The sequence below is a fragment of the Porites lutea genome, chromosome 10 (genome assembly GCF_958299795.1).
Source record: "Porites lutea chromosome 10, jaPorLute2.1, whole genome shotgun sequence".
In the NCBI taxonomy this organism is placed as follows: Eukaryota; Metazoa; Cnidaria; class Anthozoa; order Scleractinia; family Poritidae; genus Porites; species Porites lutea.
The window spans coordinates 402,242-421,399 of NC_133210.1; the positions used below are offsets into that span (position 1 = coordinate 402,242).

Consider the following 19,158-nt stretch of genomic DNA (forward strand, 5'->3'; position numbering starts at 1 on the left):
CTATTTGCGGGTGGGAAAGTAATGTAATTAGTTATTTTCCAGTTTTCAATAAAATTTGTTGTTGTTGTTGTTTGTTGTATTTGTTGCAGTCTGCAAATTGAAAAGATATTTTTTTAATGATTTGTAGGTATGTTCACTTAATGATACTGTGACAGCCCGCAATTTTAGGCAGAGTGCTTGTAGCAAACGAACAGATGGTTTTGACAATTACTACGTGCGTAGCCGTAAGTGCGTATAATGTTTAACATAAATAGTCAATTTCTAACCTACATTTGTATCAAACAGTCAAGTTTGTTTGCAAACCGTTTTGTCTCCCTTAATATTTTTCAAACTAAAGTTTGAAACATTCACAATCTGTAGTGGGTATTTTAAAATAACAAGCTTTCATGTTCCAGGCTTTAAGCTTAAACTTTGATGTATAATAATGTACTAACGTAATTACTATTTAGATTTTGACTTGTAACTAACTTGTAAGTAGTATACTTGTAAACAGATTCACACTTTTTTGTATTCCTGAATGAGTTTTTACATAAATAAAGATTGATTAATTGATTCCTCCATTGCATGTCTTTGTAAGTTTCACGCGCCGAAAATTATATCTCCGTTATAAACAAAAAGTCCAGATACTCACTCCAGTTTGCATTATCTTCTTTTTTAGCTTGCCAAATGTGGTGCCGAAAGGGTTGTTGTCTTGCTAAGCCGATTGGTCAAATGCCAGATGGAACCATTTGTCGACAAACTGAGACGTATTCCGCTATCTGCCTACAAGGATCTTGCAGAGTGAGTTCATCATATTTTTTTCCCTTCAATGGCCATTTATATGCAATATTATTGGGTTTTCCACAGTCTTAACTTTACATCGAATTTTAGCAAAACAATAATTAACACAAAAGAAACATAGCAAATGAACAGCAACTTTTGCTTCACCACAACCCACGTTTCGATTAATTTCGATTATCTTCACTTGCAATTTTTTACGAATGATGTCGCTGTGAACGGAGTTTCAATTCATAGATACAGTTTAAAATCAAGTTGTACATTATTTAGAATTATTGATAATATAATGGCAATTTTCTGCGAGGCAAAACGTACCAAGAAAACCAGGTAACGTAAATTTAAAATTCTGCTAAGAATCGACAAATCACAGGAAGTAAATGAATATCAGTAGCAAGGCAGGCGTTTTTAAATAGTGTAAGTTTTTTTAAGCTTGTATTTTATCCCCGTTTTTTCAACTGCAATGGTAATTAATAAACAGTTTTAATTATTATTATTATTATAATAATTAAGTACCAAAGGAAATAGTGAACTCTGCATTTTTAACCCGCTTTTTCAGTTTCGGATTGGATTTGTCACCTGATGTATTAAGTGGCTTTCCTCAAGAACGAAAAAATATTCAATTATCATTTTAGTGTTAAAGTTCTTCTTAATTGAGAAGAGTAACGTTTCCTTCCGTTATTATTAAAATGCATCCAGCGTAACTGAACATTTATCGATGAGTCAAGGGGAAATTAAAAACAAGCTGAAAAGAACTGAAGAAGGGCAAAGTCTTCGGCATATGTTATACTATGCGTACTCATGCGCTTAACCGAACTTCGAACATCTGCAGATTGTTGGCTGTGATAACCAAGTGGACAGTAAAAGACGTTTTGATCGTTGCGGTGTATGTGGAGGTGTTGCGAGTACCTGCACAAAGGTATCCAAGGAATACACCGATATCGCGGCAACAAGTGGTAAGCATATAATTCAGTCGTTGTATGACTTGCGGTATGATATTTCAAGAGACAGTATAAAAAGTTGGTCACAGAGTCTTCGTCCTCTGTTTGAAAATTAGTTCGGCTTCCAAACCGTGTCTTTCAAGCTCTCCCGATTTCTGGTCAAAGAAAGGAAAAAAAGTCGTTAAATAATCTGCTTAACTTCTTTACTACATTTACTTTACTACATTTAAAAGTAAACAAAGCAGCATTAAACTCCTGAATTTGTAGCATTATAAAAGATTGTCAAAGGCACTGCTATCGATACTCCCTCCATGGGGGGAGGATCTAGGGAGGAATGGGAAGGCGTTAGTACAAATGCCTGACTATGCTGATCATAAGCTTTCATTTGTCTATGTGAAAGCGCATGTTACCGAGCGGTTAACGCCTGAAACTCCGAATCTGGAGGTCCGGATTTCTTTAGATAAGAACTTTACTCCACTTTGTCTTTCTTTACCCAGGTGTATAAATGGGTACCGGCGACATACTGCTGGGGGGTGACCCTGCGATGAAATAGCATCCCGTCCAGGGGGGAGTAGTAATATTCCTAGGCATGATTGCGTCCGTTTAGGCCTTTGGCTCGGGTGTGCCTTTACATTGCCTTTAGTAAAAACCATTGCTGTTTAGCTGACATCTAAAACTGGACGAAAATGCCAACAGGTTTAAATCACAGCTTAAAGTTAGGCTATATTGAATGATTTAATTTGATACATTATGCAATCTATTTGCAATTAGTTGTTCCAAGACCCGCTCGGGAAATCTGGTTCGTCCTTAGCTGGCAAACAATAAAAGAGGAAAATATCAGCACCAATTGAAGATACTCTTTTTTAACTCGTTGACTTTAGGTCTCGGTAACGCTTCACCGATTGTTACACTACTCCCAGGAACTCGATTTGCTAAATTTGAAATGAAAGAAGATACCACTAATTATCTTGGTAAGTACGCTGCGGTAAATCTGTAAGTAAGTAGTAAAGTAGGGACCGCATTATCCTTTTTTTGTCACGTTAACAAGGAAATATGATTCAATTACCCCAACACTGGCTACCTGTACAATCCTGTATTATTTTTAAGCTACTGTTATTAGTCTATAAAGCACTTAACGGCAAACACCTTCTTATATTTCTATTCTCCTAACCCAACGAAAGATCTCTCAGTGATTACGTTCCAGTGGCCGTGAACTGCTCACTGTACCACTTGCTAAACTTAAGACTTATGGAGACCGCGCCTTAAGCACTGCTGCACCAAGGCTATGGAATAACTTGCCTCTCACTATTCGCAAATCTCTATCAATTGCTATTTTGTAAAAAAACATTTGCAGACTTATCTTTTTGAAGAAGGTTATCACATGTAACTTTTATTTCTAGTACCCGTATTTACATTTTAATTATCTGTAAATTTATCTTAAAGTATATTTTTAGATTTAAAATTTTTAACTTTTATTTATTGTACTTGTATTAATATTTTAAAGCTTTGTAATTATTTCATCGCGGTATGTTTTTAGCTTTTAGTTTAGCTGAATAGCTCTATATTTATTATTATTATTATTATTATTATTATTATTTATTTTATTTTTTTTGCTGTGGTGGAATTTCATACTGACTTGCTGTAAAATTTACTTCAACTTCGATGACGCCGTAAACATCTGTGTTTATTTCCTGACTAAAATGAGATGTATGTTCTATTTTTTTTTATGTTTTGACTTTCTAGTTAACTTTAGTAAGCTTTTAGGGGTCATGTCCTTATTTGGTCAGCTACAGTAAGCTACAGGGATCGTTTTTTACATGAGCATGCGCACTAAGACTTGCTAAAGAGCACGCAACCAGTGATAGCGACCGTGGTGCAAAGTCATAGGAACCAAATTCTTCACTTTGAAAGCGTGCTTGGGATTCAAATGGTAGCAGGAACTTAGCAAAGACATTTGTCGTACAAAATAAGGAAAGATCTGGTGATTTAAAGTGGAGATTGATGCGCGGAAGGAGGTGAAAGAGCAAGTTTCTCAAGGATGTCTGACACGAACATGGCTGCTTGTTGTTGTTTCGGCGCTCGACTCGTGTCTTGATTCCCCTTCAAGAACCGCAAAGTTTGGCATAGAATGCATTGCTGGTGGGTAGATATTGAGCAAAATGTTCTTTATTTGGTGTTTGTCCATAAATCGGATGTAAATTAGTATCTCGATGCCGTTCAGAGGATTTCTGTCAATAACGTTTGGATAGCTGATTTAGCCATATTTGGGGAGTGGATTAATAACGATCAGCAAGCGACCACCACGGTGTTATCATTTGGAATAGAAAGATGTTCGCTGAAGTATTTTAGCGATACAAAGTTTGTTTGTCGGAAAATTGTAGAAGTTCTTGTTTTTGCGTGGACTAACATTGTCACGCATCTTGTAGAGGAATTTGCTTTTAAACAAAACTTGAGTGCTCAATTTCTAACTTTTGGTCGGCATCACATGTTTACTGTACTTCTTGGGAAACCTAACCGTTTCTTTCATCAAAATCACAAGATTAGACTTTAATTTCGGTCCTACTGAATGCAGTCTTGACTGTGACTCATTGATATTCATTTCTTTTATTTTTCGAGACGTACAGAGTGACTACCATCAACATCTCACCAGGTGACTAATCCACGTCTCCTGTGCTCTTAATTTTGTAGCTTAAAAGTGCTGGGAAAATTGTAGAACATATATTAATTCACTGCTGAACTGAACACCGGCAACTCGCTCGCTGAAATTTGCAATGATATTTTTTTAATATGTGAGTTCCTTTCCCATTTCAAAACAAAGAAAATTGAAAGTGTTTACTTACATCAACAAATCCTACAAGCACTACATATACGCGCGCTGTTGTCCAGGTCAGGTGGGAAGATGAAATTTGGTAGTAGTTCGTGGTATGTACTTCGCTTTTGTGGAGACCATTTTAGAGGTTTTTTTTTTTTGGCAAACTACAAATTTTGTACCCTGGCTCCAGAGGTCCGTTCTCAAAATACTTAAGATAAAATAAACCGTACTTCCGGTTGATATTAAAAGCTCTTTCTCCTCCGCACTTCGCGCCTCGTTGACGCGGCTTCGCTACGAACCATCAGTATCGATAAGAACATAGCTTCAGTTTGCGGAAAGTATTCTTATTTTTATACCAAAATCTAATAGAGAGATTAAGTTTCCCGTTTACGCCAAACGGCAAACGTCAGATTCAAGTAGAGAATTTTTCAGGATAGAAAATAAGCAGATAAAAACTTTCCAGAACAATTCTTATGTATAAAACTGCCGTGAAACTACTTATTTTTAGTTGAAGCAATAACAGTTAATGACAATTTAATAAGGGAAAAACTTGGTCACGTGGTGCAAATTCACGTGGCTTCCTGTTAAGTAGGGAGCTCTGAGAACGACCACCTTTACAAGATCCAACAAAAGCTCTGTACTCTTACAATACTATAATGTGCCATTTTACGGATATACGTGAACACATGTACAATTCCTCTATTTATCGACGCTGACATATTACCAGGGACATTTATGTATTATAAAACTGTAGCTAGTCTAATGCGCCCGATGTTAACAACAACAATTCGCCACCAAATTTCTTAAATTTATTTGAAAAAACCTCAACAATTAACTCATACAATGCACGATCATCTACTGCTGGTAACTTTCACGTTAAATTCTCGAAGCTGGAAATACACAAAAACTCCTTGCCGCGTTTTGGCGTAAAACTTTGCAATAAGATACCTTCTCATATTAGCGGTCCTAAAAAGGAATTTACGAAAGTTCTTCACGGATCGCTTTCCGTGAGAAGATGACTATTGAGACGCCATTGATATTATTAAAAAAGTTGGATTAACAGTTGAAGTGATTTCTGCATAAAATTAAATGCTTTCTTCTCTCCGTCAATTCCTTTTTGGTTTTTCCTTAGATGTAATGTAACTAAAATAAAACTATGATAGAAATAAGAATTATTATAACTTAAAGTATTTTTCTTCCTTTCCTTTCCTTTCACTTTATTTTTTCTTTTAACTGGGCCGCCTAGGTAAGCGATTGCTATTTTGCGGGCCAGTGTATTGTAATTACTGTTTTTAGTAAATAAAGTTGAAGTTAAAGTTGACGCGCTTTTGTGTGGATGGGTAAAAACAATTTGTGGGATACACCGCGTGTGGATGCGTACTGTTATGAATACGGAAACAAAAAAAAAACCTTGTCAAAACTTTCCGGGAACTTGTGGACAAGGTCTAAAGTGGACAGTGTAAAATAGGAAACATTACAACACTAAAATGTAGTACTGAGTACGTTTACATTTAACCATAGAGGGATCATTTAATAGGGTGGTGTTGTTTTCGCTATACATACAACGTCTAACGTGAGTGGTGCAAGCTCTGTAAGCGGCCATCTGTAACTTTTTATGTTGGCTTACAAGTCGCTTAAAAGGGGAACTGTAGAAGTAAGCTGTCATCTTGAGTTGAGAAAACTTTGCATGCTTCCCTGAGGCGCTCTGTAACGACAGCGTCGGTTCTAAGTAGCACTTGTACATAGCAAATCTGTGGAAACCTGTTTTTCGATAACCTATAATTACGAATCCGAAAGTTACTTACCGTTGTCGATGTTGTTGTTTCCAGGTGTACAGAATGCTTCTGGAACATATTTGGTCGCCGCGCATTTGGGCAATTATCAGGTCAAAGAGGCCTCCGGCGCAAAGATACGATACTTCCACAAACGCAGGGGCAAGGGCAAGGATATCATTCACATAACGGGACCAACAAACGCCACGTTAAGAGTAATGGTAAGTAATACAAGAATTACTGAAACAAGAATTTGAAAATGCAGGTATTTGTTACAAGTCAAACGTCTGTCAAAGGGAGTAGTTTCATCTGAAGAACTAACTACACACAAAGTATGAAGGAAGGTTTCGTTTTCACAGTTCCACTTTTTTCAAGCATGGCATGATTAGCTACATTCGCTGTTAAGCTGATGTTTCTTTAGTATGATTTGTGGTTAATGTAAAAGTTAGCACCTGTGTTATCAAATAAACCGCTGCTTTTAAACCTGAAGAAATAAATGACAGGCGAAATTATTTTTCCAACGGAGAGAATAACGGAATAATATTTAAGTTACATTTTCAGGGAACAGAGAGTAGCTTTTGAGCGATTTTCAATGCTCAAAGTAAATTTAAACAATAAACTATGTGATTTTTTTCAGTACATAAGAAAAGGTGGTCAGTCAATTAATTCAGGAGTGAAATACACCCTTATCATACCCTCTCTGCTGGCGGCTGGAATGCCTCAGCCTGGGTTGCCTGTTGAGTTTGATTGGATTAATGAGAATTGGTCAGGCTGCTCCAAATCTTGTGCATCAGGTAATTATCCAGTTCAATTAACCCCAACTTCTTTTGTTAACTATATCCTGTACCTAGCCTGCGCCACAGACGACAGTTAACTTCTAGTGAATTCCGTCTACGGAACAGCGCCGAAATCCTTGTTCTGGTCCCCACCTGTGTACCACGATTTGAGTACACGCCATGATTGGACTGTTAAAAATGCCATTGTCAATTTGCCAATCAGGTTGAAGGGAAATTCGAAACGCATTTCCGACAATTAATAGAGTCTGTTGAGTACACAGAACAAGGATATCGCTGCTGCTTCGCAGACTTTGCTAATCGGGGGTAAATTACCTCCAGGACGCAGCTCAGGCTATACTGTACCACGGCTACTCGAGATTGTAGGATAAAGGTATTTGCCCAGGAGAAAGCTTCTCGAAAGTTCTGGTCGACTAACTTCTGGGCTCCTAAAGTTGTTTTTACATTCAAGATGGTGAGCTGATAATATAAACTGCCAGTTAACATAACAAACTGAACAGGTTTTTCGGCTAAAACCTGTACTTTTGTTCTTTAATTTAGCTCCTGAACGGATACCTGAACATTCCAGCAAAATACCCCGCGACTGAACAACCTCTTGATAAAACTTGTTATACTGACTTATTCACAAATTATTGCTTGTTATACTGCCTTACGGTTCGGGTCCCGGTTGCATAAAACCTGCACTTAAGTGCCCACTTAAGTAGGTCACTTACGAATCCGTTATGGGTACACTTCCGTGTGTTGCATGGAACACACTTAACACTCTCGTAAGTTTCTGTTTTACGTTGTAACTTACGGGCTCACTTAAAGGCACACGTAACTTTGATATAGTACTTTTAATTATTAATTTGACTAGCTCTATTTTTTTAAAATTAAGTTAACTATCGGTGAGTGTAAAGAAAGTATCAGGTCGTTTCGAACATCTTTAAGCCTCTCATTCAAATAAAGTTTACATGACATCGTTATTTTACTTCAATATCCACTGGAAATGTTTGTCGTCCTTCTTTTTTCTTAACGACGGCTTTAAACTGTCCATCAGAGGTTAACAAAGCGCATTAGAACGGAATTACGTAAAGAAAAAAACATTTTTTTGTTCACTTCTCAGTAAAAGATCTCGTTAGCTTTGGTAAAAATGGTAAGGATACGGGACCTACAGGTCTCGTAAATTTACGTGCTATTCTTCCCGTAAAAAAAGTTTTATACAACACCCGCAATTTCTGTTGCATAAACGACACTTAAGTGAATTCCCTAAGTGGACCACTTAAGTGATTTAATGCAACTCATTTAAGTTACCAGTGCACGTACGTATACCTGTAGTTGTTACGGGCGTTTTATGCAACCGGGCCCTGGAACATGTAAATGACAACAGCACAATGATATCTGGCCTACCTTTACCAGTGGGGCTTAATAATAATAATAATAATAATAATAATAATAATAATAATAATAATCCCTTGGCCATTCCCTGTTACTCGATCAATACATCTATCATGATCCAGAGCTTAAGGACAAGCACACCAGGTGTTAAACAAGTATGGCTAGCCCAGGACTCTTCGGGGGGTGCACAAATTGTGCCGTTGTGTAACTGGTACAATCACTTGAGTCAGGAAGGAAAGAAGTTTGGTTATCTGGTGAATGGATCAAAGAGCTGGCTGATTGTCAAGTCGGACGTACTTGTAGATGAGGCAAAGAGGGTGTTTGGAGATGAGGTCAGTGCTACAACTGAAGGTCTGCGCCACTTAGGGGCCGTCATCGGATATCAAGAGTTCAAAGATCAATAGTGTCGGAAAAAATCGTTAGATGGAAAAGGGAACTCGAAGCACTATCAGAGATAGCAAGGAGCCAGCCTCATGCAGCCTACACTGTTTTCTCGAAGGGTTACAAATCCAAGTTTACCTATTTCATGCGCACAGTAGAGTCGTTTGAAGATTACGTTGACCCTATCCAAGAGGCGATCGACGCCTTACTTCTCCCAACACTATTCGGTCAAACGGAGCCCCTCCCTAGTGATCTGCGTCAGCTCGCTTCTTTGACACCCGCTCAGGGAGGGCTAGGCGTACCCGACTTGTGGTTTGAAGCTCCACAGCAGTTTGCTGCTTCCACGTTAATAACGCTACCGCACGTAGATTCTATTACCACACAGAGCATGTTCATGGTGGCAGGCGAGAATTCCACGGAGGAGTTAAAAAGACAACATCAAGCCTTGAAAACTGCGTCGGTGAAATCGAGATTGGAAAGTATTGATTCCACTCTACCCTCGGATCTGGGCCCGGTTGCATAAAACCTGCACTTAAGTGCTCACTTAAGTAGGTCACTTACGAATCCGCTATGGGTACACTTACGGGTGTTGCATGGAACACACTTAGCACTCTCGTAAGTTTCTGTTTTACGTGGTAACTTACGGGCTCGCTTAAGGGCACACGTAACCTTGATATAGTACTTTATTAACGATTCACTCTTTTGTTTTTAAGCTAACCATCGGTGAGTGTAAAGAAAGTAAAATTCGTTTCCAACACTTTTAAGCCTCTCAAAAAATGAAATTTGCATGCAAACGTTATTTTTCTTCAATATCTACTGAAAATGAGAGTTCTTCTTCTTTTTTCACAAAAGTGTACATCAGAGGTTAACAAAGCGCATCAGAACGAATTACGTGAAGAAAAATACTTTTTTTCTCTTCTCAGTAAAAGATCTCGTTAAATTTAGTAAAAACAGTGACGATACGGGACCTATATAGGTCCCGTAAATTTACGTGCTATTTTCCCCGTAAAAAAAGTTTTATGCAACACCCGCAATTTCCGTTGCATAAACGACACTTAAGTGAACACTTACGAAAATCGTAAGTGCAACCACTTAAGTGAATTCCCTAAGTGGACCACTTAAGTGATTTCATGCAACTGACTTAAGTTACGAGTGCACGTACGTGTACCCGTAGTTGTTACGGACGTTTTATGCAACCGGGCCCTGCTGCGGTCAGTTAACCATTCGAGAGACAAGGGTGCGAGCTCATGGCTTACCGCAGTGCCTCTTGTCGATCAAGGCTTAGTGTTGATTAAACAGGAATTCAGAGACTCTCTGCGTTTAAGGTATAATATGCCCCTTTCCGACTTACCAAGCAAGTGTGTTTGTGCAGAGAAGTATACCGTCTACCATGCCCTGTCGTGCAAAAAGGGAGGTTTCGTGGCGCAGAGACACGATGGTGTTCGCAACCTACTTATCTTACTTATTGGTAAGGTTTGCACCAACGTTGAAGTCGAACCACAACTACAACCTCTCGATAATGAGCGATTCAACCTCAGAACCGCGGTAACAGGCCCGGAGGCAAGACTGGACTTTAAGGCAGGGGGCTTTTGGTCTCGTGGAGTTACAACATTTTTTGATGTCACAGTAACGCATGTTAACTCCAAGTGCAACCAGGGAAAAGAAACATCCACAATCTTTAAGGAGAAGGAGGACGAGAAAAAGCGGAAGTACCAAAAGAGGGTGCTGGACGTTGAAATGGGATCTTTCACTTCCCTAATTTTTGGAACCAACGGAGGGATGGGAGCCGACTGCAACTGGTTTCTCAAACGCCTAGCCGAGAAGCTCTCAGAAAAGAATGAAGAACGTTATCATATTACTATTATTTGGATAAGAACATTGCTTTCTTTTGAGATTTGAAGGTCCGTACACACATGCGTAAGAGGTTCTAGGACACCCTTCCACAAAATTCCACAAGGAGATTTCATTGATGACTGCCGCTCAAACGCCACCCAAGCGTGTGTGATAATGGCTTGAGCTCGTTAATTTAGTTTAGTTGAAATGAACCGTTTTTTTTAATGCAATTTTTTTCTCCGAATATATGATATATTTTTAATGGAATTAATTTTTTTGAAACGAAATTAAGTGTCCTATAGTCATGTTCTTGCCTTAACTTATCAGGTAACGTATAGAATAATCTCGCTGTTGAGTCCTGAAAAGTGCCGCTTTCAGTTAGAATAGCCAACTTTGGTGCTTCAAGAGATCTTAAGTTGTAGGCACTGACAGTATGGAATTTAGGGCGTGAGTAATCAGGCCAAACATCATCGTAAAGGACTTTATGGGTGGTTTTCAATAGTGCCAGGTCTCTCCTTTTAATAATTGGAAGCCAGTTTAATTTTTGCAAGTCCTCTAAAACAGCATACCGTCCAAGTACGTAGCCCACGCATGTTGTTTGAACTCTTTGCAGTCGTTTCATTTGGTATTCTGGGAGGGGATAGAAGGCGACACGCCGGTAGTCCAGTTTTGACATCACTAATGACTCCACTAACTGCTTGTGAACATAGTATGGTGCGAGGTTGCGCAGTTTCCGGAGAACAGCCAATGCTGCATAACAGGATGAAAGAAGTGCAGTCACTTGGTCAGCCCACGTTAGATGTTCGTCCATGTGCACCCCCTGTATCTTAGCTGTGGTGACACGCTCCAGTAGCTTCCTATTGCAGCTCACAGCTGGATAATGATTGTGTAACGCGTGAGCTCGAGACATCTGGCGGGTGGAAACAAGCATCCACTTTGCTTTAGCTTTATTCAGTGCGAGGTTTGATTCAGATGAGTAGTCCCCCAAATGTGAAATTGCATTTATGTCATCAAAATTTTACTCAATGATAGCGGAATGTAATTGGTCATATGATGACTGCCGCTTAAAAGCTAGCCAGGCGTGTGTCCGCTAATTTTAGAAAGTCAATAACGGCGTGAGCTTGTAAATTAGTGTTTTGGATCTTTTAATATTTTTATTTCATCAGAACTGTTTTTCTTCTTTACTTCTCAACACTTCTTCTCAATACTTGCCAACATGTATGGAGCTATATATTGCCACATTTACCATATTCAAGTTTTTTTTAGGAATCAGAACACGAACCCGATGGTGCGTTGTTAAAGATGACCAAAGTCCGGTTAATGCATCCGCATGTGGGGGACCCCCTGAAGAAACTGAACCATGCAATACTCAACCCTGTCCAGCAAAGTAAGTTTTTTCCAAAGCCATGGGATATATCACAAAATAAATTTTAAAAATGTTCTTAACCACATCCTTAACCCTAATCGGTCGCCATACTAGTTACATATTCGTTCATGAATCATTTTCGTATTTTTTAGGTGGGTGATGAAGTGGACACCGTGTTCAAAAACCTGTGGCAAAGGCAAGCAAGTACACAGCACAAAGTGCCTTCAAAAAGTTAACGAAACTTTAGTCAGAGAGAGTGACACATGTAAAGATCCTAAACCCAACCCACCCTCCGTCCTTGTTCGGTTCTGCAATGAATACCCATGCCCTCCGCAATGGATTGTGGGAAACTGGTCAAAGGTAAACTTCTTGCTTTAATGACAATTTTATTCTCCTAAGTATGTTTAACAGATAAGTATCTTCAGTGTAGCAGCTTCTCTGATTCCAAATGTGCTCGATTTAAATGAATTGAACGGAGTCAGATCGTATGATAGAAAGCGGAATAATTGTGCACTTATGTCCAGGATCGATCTTGTTAGCAAAAATTTGCTAGCAAATTGCTTTCGCAATTGTCGCAAAAGAAATAATTGAGAAAAAATTATGTAAGAAAATCACTTACAAATATCGCAAAAATCGCAAAAATAACAAATCTAACAAGAATCAAGGCTTAGAAAAAAAAGAAACCAAGAAGGACCCCGAAATGTCCGCAAATATCGCAAAAGTAACAAGGATTTTTCTTGCTAGCTGAAAACACCGGTGACAAACATCGCAAAAATCGCACAAATAACAAATCTAAAAGGAATCAAGACTTGGAAACAGAAGAAGACAAGAAGGGCCCCGAAATGTCCGCAAATATCGCAAAAATCGCAAAAGTAACAAGGATTTTTCATGTTAGCGAAAAACACCCATGACAAATATCGCAAAAAATCGCAAAAACCAAAAGTAAAAAAATTCCAGGCTTAAAAAGAAAAGAAGCCAAGAAGGGCCCCGAAATGTCCGCAAATATCGCAAAAATCGCAAAAGTAACAAGGATTTTTCATGTTAGCGAAAAACGCCCATGACAAATATCGCAAAAATCGCAAAAACCAAAAGTAAAAAAATTCCAGGCTTACAAAGAAAAGAAGCCAAGAAGGGCCCCGAAATGTCCGCAAAAAATCGTAAAAGTAACAAGGATTTTTCATGCTAGCTGAAAACACCCATGACAAATATCGCAAAAATCGCAAAAACCAAAAGTAAAAAAATTCCAGGCTTACAAAGAAAAGAAGCCAAGAAGGGCCCCGAAATGTCCGCAAATATCGCAAAAATCGCAAAAGGATTTTTCATGTTAGCTTAAAACACCCATGACAAATATCGCAAATATCGCAAAAATACCAAATGTAACAAAATTCGAGACTTACAAAGAAAAGAAGCCAAGAAGGGCCCCGAAATGTCCGCAAATATCGCAAAAATCGCAAAAGTAACAAGGATTTTTCGTGTTAGCTAAAAACACCCATGACAAATATTGCAAATATCGCAAAAATACCAAATGTAACAAAATTCGAGACTTACAAAGAAAAGAAGCCAAGAAGGGCCCCGAAATGTCCGCAAAAATCGCAAAAGTAACATGGATTTTTCATGCTAGCTGAAAACACACATGACAAATATCGCAAATATCGCAAAAATAACAAATGTAACAAAATTCCAGACTTAGAAAAAGGAAGCTAAGAAGGGCCCCGAAATGTCCCCAAATATCGCAGAAATTGCAAAAGTAACAAGGATTTTTCTTGCTATGTGAAAAGATTGAGCAAGAAATATGGCAAAAATAGCAAGAATAACAAATTTAACGAAATATTTCACTTAGAAAGAGAAAAGGTCAAGAAGGGTTTCGAGATGTCCGCAAATTTCGCGAAACTCGCAAAAGTAAGAGGAATTTTTCTTACTATGTGAAAAGACTGAGCAACAAATATGGCAAAAATTGCAAGAATAACAAATTTCACAAAATTCTACACTTGGAAAGAGGAAAGGTCAAGAAGGGCTTCGAGATGTCCGCAAATTTCGCAACGTTCTTGTCCAGTAATTTTGTAATGCTTTCCATTTTCGCGAAAATGAAAGCATCAGTTACAAACGTGACACTATTTATAATTACTGACAGTAGCAAAATACTATAATATTAATCTGTGTATGCTTCGTTCTTCCATCAACATACAGCTGCAATGCATAGAAAGGAGTGTCGCTCACAGAAGGGCAATAAAAGCAATAAAAAGGGGGTGGTTAATTATATTGTATGACTCTTTTTTACGATCATTTTCTCAGTACTCAGTTTATTATCTGTATAACAATAGAACCTCCTCTATTCACGAAACACACCCTTGGGACCGAGACAATAAACCCTTCTCCTCCACGCCTGCCAGCCCTATTAATAAATCAGTAGCTTACATAAAACAAAGAAAAAATCATTTAAATCACACCTTAGCGGTAACTCGCTCTATTTCATTTCAAACAATACCTGCGTATAAACAAGCATATAAGCATACAACCATATTGGGACAGCGCATTTTACCTTTTGGCTGCGTACCGTGGTGGAAGGAATTGGCTCTGACGATGGCGACCAGCAATGCATATGTCAACGGAATTTTGAATGTTAGAGAACAACTTCAAAAATGCTGGGTGGCAGATTTGGATTGGAGTCTCTTACCCGAAAACGTAGGAAAGGTAAGGAATGCAACAACACATGCAGTGACATAAATTTCTAGAAATTTGCCTTGCCACGACAAATAATTGAAAGTGACTTTCCAATAGACGACCGCATGGTCAGACCTTCCGAGACCAGATCACCTAATTTCAACAGTTACTTATTTTGACTAACAGTAAGCTCGTTTTAGGATAACAAAGAAGATTCATACTACTTGACCAACAATCGAAAAGGATCATAACACTAAATGCCCATGACAGATGTATTTCGAGAATTGCGATATTTGTCTTGGGTGTTTTAAGCTCGCAAGAAAAATTCTTGTTACTTTTGCGATTTTTGCCATATTTGCGGACATTTCGTGGCCCTTCTTGGCTTCTTTTCTTTCTAAGTCAAAAATTTTGTTAAATTTGTTATTTTTGCGATATTTGCGAACATTTTGGACCCCTTCTTGGCTCTTTGCTTTCTAAGTCAGGAATTTTGTTAAATTTGTTATTCTTGCGATTTTTGCGATATTTGTCACGGGTGTTTTCAGCACGCAAGAAAAAACGTTGTTACTTTTGCGATTTTTGCGATAATTGCGGACATTTCGGGGCCCTTCTTGGCTTCTTTGCTTTCTAAGTCTAGAATTTTGTTACATTTGTTATTTTTGCGATTTCTGCGATATTTATCACGGGTGTTTAAAGCTTGCTAGAAAAATCCTCGTTACTTTTGCGATTTTTGCGATATTTGCTGACATTTCGGGGCCCTTCTTGGCTTTTTTGCTTTCTAAGTCAGGAATTTTGTTACATTTGTTATTTTTGCGATTTTTGCGATATTTGTCACGGGCGTTTTAAGCTAGCTAGAAAAAAACCTTGTTACTTTTGCGATTTTTGCGATATTTGCGGACATTTCGGGGTTCTTCTTGCCTTCTTTTCTTTCTAAGTCTAGAATTTTGTTAAATTTGTTATTTTTGCGATTTTTGCGATATATGTCACGAGTGTTTTCAGCTCGCAAGGAAAAGCCTTGTTACTTTTGCGATTTTTGCGATATTTGCGGACATTTCGGGGTTCTTCTTGCCTTCTTTTCTTTCTAAGTCTAGAATTTTGTTAAATTTGCTATTTTTGCGGTTATTTTTGCGATTTTTGCGATATTTGTCACGGGCGTTTTAGGCTAGCTAGAAAAAAACCTTGTTACTTTTGCGATTTTTGCGATAATTGCGGACATTTTGGGGCCCTTCTTGGTTTCTTTTCTTTCCAAGTCAGCAATTTTGTTACATTTGTTATTTTTGCGATTTTTGCGATATTTGTTACGGGCGTTTTAAGCTAGCTAGAAAAAACCTTGTTACTTTTGCGATTTTTGCGATTTTTGCGATAATTGCGAATATTTTGGGGCCCTTCTTGGCTTCTTTTCTTTCTAAGTCAGGAATTTTGTTAAATTTGTTATTTTTGCTTTACATGTCACGAGTGTTTTCAGCTCGCAAGAAAAAACCTTGTTACTTTTGCGATTTCTGCGATAATTGCGGACATTTCGGGGCCCTCCTTGGCTTCTTTTCTTTCTAAGTCAGAAATTTTGTTAAATTTGTTATTTTTGCGATTTTTGCGATATTTGTCACGGGTTTTTTCAGCACGCAAGAAAAAATCTTGTTACTTTTGCGATTTTTTCGATAATTGCAGACATTTTTGAGCCCTTCTTGGCCTCTTTTCTTTCTAAGTCTAGAATTTTGTTAAATTTGTTATTTTTGCGATTTTTGCGATATATGTCACGAGTTTTTTCAGCTCGCAAGGAAAAACCTAGTTACTTTTGCGATTTTTGCGATATTTGCTGACATTTCGGGGTTCTTCTTGCCTTCTTTTCTTTCTAAGTCTAGAATTTTGTTAAATTTGTTATTTTTGCGATTTTTGCGATATATGTCACGAGTGTTTTCAGCTCGCAAGGAAAAACCTTGTTACTTTTGCGATTTTTGCGATATTTGCGGACATTTCGGGGTTCTTCTTGCCTTCTTTTCTTTCTAAGTCTAGAATTTTGTTAAATTTGTTATTTTTGCGATTTTTTGCGATATTTGCCGACATTTTGGGGCCCTTCTTGGTTTCTTTCCTTTCTAAGTCTGGAATTTTGTTATATTTGTTATTTTTGCGATTTTTGCGATATTTGTCATGGGTGTCCCAAGCTAGCAAGAAAAGTCCTTGTTACTTTTGCGACTTTTGCGATATTTTCGGACATTTTGGGGCCCTTCTTGATTTCTTCCTTTGCTAAGTCTAGAATTTTGTTACATTTGTTATTTTTGCGATTTTTGCGATATTTGTCACCGGTATTTTAAGCTAGCTAGAAAAATCCTTGTTACTTTTGCGACTTTTGCGGACATTTCGGGGCCCTTCTTGAATTCTTCTTTTTCTAAGTCTAGAATTTTGTTACATTTGTTATTTTTGCGATTTTTTCGATATTTGTCATAGGCGTTTTTAGCTTGCAAGAAAAATCCTTGTTATATTTGCGATTTTTGCGATATTTTCGGACATTTCGGGGCCCTTCTTGAATTGTTCTTTTTCTAAGTCTAGAATTTTGTTACATTTGTTATTTTTGCGATTTTTTCGATATTTGTCATAGGTGTTTTTAGCTAGCAAGAAAAATCCTTGTTATATTTGCGATTTTTGCGATATTTGCGGACATTTCGGGGCCCTTCTTGAATTCTTCTTTTTCTAAGTCTAGAATTTTGTTACATTTGTTATTTTTGCGATTTTTTCGATATTTGTCATAGGTGTTTTTAGCTAGCAAGAAAAATCCTTGTTATATTTGCGATTTTTGCGATATTTGCGGACATTTCGGGGCCCTTCTTGAATTCTTCTTTTTCTAAGTCTAGAATTTTGTTACATTTGTTTTGTTTGCGATTTTTTCAATATTTGTCATAGGTGATTTTAGCTAGCAAGAAAAATCCTTGTTATATTTGCGATTTTTGCGATATTTGCGGACATTTCGGGGTCCTTCTTGGCTTCTTCTTTTTCTAAGTCTAGAATTTTGTTAAATTTGTTATTTTTGCGATTTTTGCGATATTTGTCATAGGTGTTTTTAGCTAGCAAAAAAAATCCTTGTTATATTTGCGATTTTTGCGATATTTGCGGACATTTCGGGGTCCTTCTTGGCTTCTTTTTTTTCTAAGTCTTGATTCTTGTTAGATTTGTTATTCTTGCGATTTTTGCGATATTTGTTAGCGATTTTCTGACATAATTTTTTCTCAATTATTTCTTTTGCGAGAATTGCGAAAAACATTTGCTAGCAAATTTTTGCTAACAAGATCGATCCTGGACATATCTCTAATTGTGATGAGTAATTAGTACAACTATGACAAAAGTTGCCAGTAATAAGTAGACATTCGAGGGAACCTCGTGAAAAAAACGGACAAACAAACAAAGGTCCAATTTTAAGAAAATATGCAGCAAAAAATGATGGCATGATGACTGGCATGGTGTTCACTGCTTGTGTTGTTCCTTTGCAGTGTCCTCTGAAGTGCGGAGTTGCGACGATACAGCGAAGTGTCTCTTGCTCTCGAGTCGATGAAGCTGGGAATTGGACTGTCATAGCGGATGTATTTTGTCGGTACCTTGATAAACCTGTTTCAAAAGCCAAGTGCAATGAGGATGATCCTTGCGGACGTGAGTCACTGACAGTTTAGCCCTGTTTAGTTTATGTAAAGACTTTGCAATAGTCCAATCAGTCTGAGGACGCTGGAGGTTTAGAATGCGCGCGGGCCGAACCCTTACCGGTAATTTTGTATCAATTACATTGAATCAATTACCTCTGCATATGTAATTGATGTTTGTAGTTTGACAAATTGTCCTTGAGTGCACATGTGCTAGAAGTGTTAATTGTCTATTATCTATTATACATCTATCATTTTCACTTGCCTTTTTCGCATGTAGCAAGACCGCCTACTTGCCCAGAAAACCATTTGTGTTCTAATGGAGGCCAATGTCATCCAGATCCTGCAGGATATCAGTGTGTTTGTGACAGAGGATTTACTGGCGTAGAATGCGAGAGTGAGTAACACATTATAAACCACGTTAAGAGCAGGCAGGGTAAAGTATTTGAAAAAGTTAAGAGATATTTTGTTTCCGCATCAATATCAAAACTGTAAGGTCGGTACGGTTTAATACACCGATAGATGTCTAATCAGTCTCAACGATTAGGGGAACTAATGCCCGACTAGACTAAAGGTGATGTTAAACGGGACGATTCGCAACAGCGATTTTTAGCGCAACATAGCGTTGCTCTGTTAGAACAGTGTTGTAACTATTCGAAACAATGTCGCAACAATGTTCCAACGCTGTGTTGCGCTAGAAATCGTCGTTGCGAATAGTCTCGTGTAACATCACCTTTACACTGTAAGACGTAACAATCAAATGAACTGGAAAAAAAGATAGATATTGAAAAAATTAATTTATTAACTGCCGTCAAATAGCTAGTTCA

General features: G+C 37.9%; 1 protein-coding gene across 1 annotated transcript; it reads left to right on the plus strand.

The window, feature by feature from the left end:
* The first annotated feature begins 12,208 nt into the window (after positions 1 to 12,208).
* LOC140950821 (ADAMTS-like protein 1) lies at positions 12,209 to 18,736 on the plus strand. Its single transcript, XM_073400042.1, has 3 exons — positions 12,209 to 12,410; positions 18,188 to 18,344; positions 18,612 to 18,736. The coding sequence occupies exons 1-3, from the start codon at positions 12,210 to 12,212 to the stop codon at positions 18,734 to 18,736; spliced, it is 483 nt and encodes a 160-aa protein (XP_073256143.1). The 5' UTR covers position 12,209.
* Positions 18,737 to 19,158: the final 422 nt, after the last annotated feature.

Excerpts from the sequence above, each read along its gene's own strand:
- LOC140950821 (XM_073400042.1), top strand. The coding sequence starts at position 12,210 with ATGAAGTGGACACCGTGTTCAAAAACCTGTGGCAAAGGCAAGCAAGTA. Across the intron at positions 12,411-18,187 it reads TTGTGGGAAACTGGTCAAAG|TGTCCTCTGAAGTGCGGAGT; the intron begins GTAAACTTCTTG and ends GTTCCTTTGCAG. Across the intron at positions 18,345-18,611 it reads TGAGGATGATCCTTGCGGAC|CAAGACCGCCTACTTGCCCA; the intron begins GTGAGTCACTGA and ends TTTCGCATGTAG.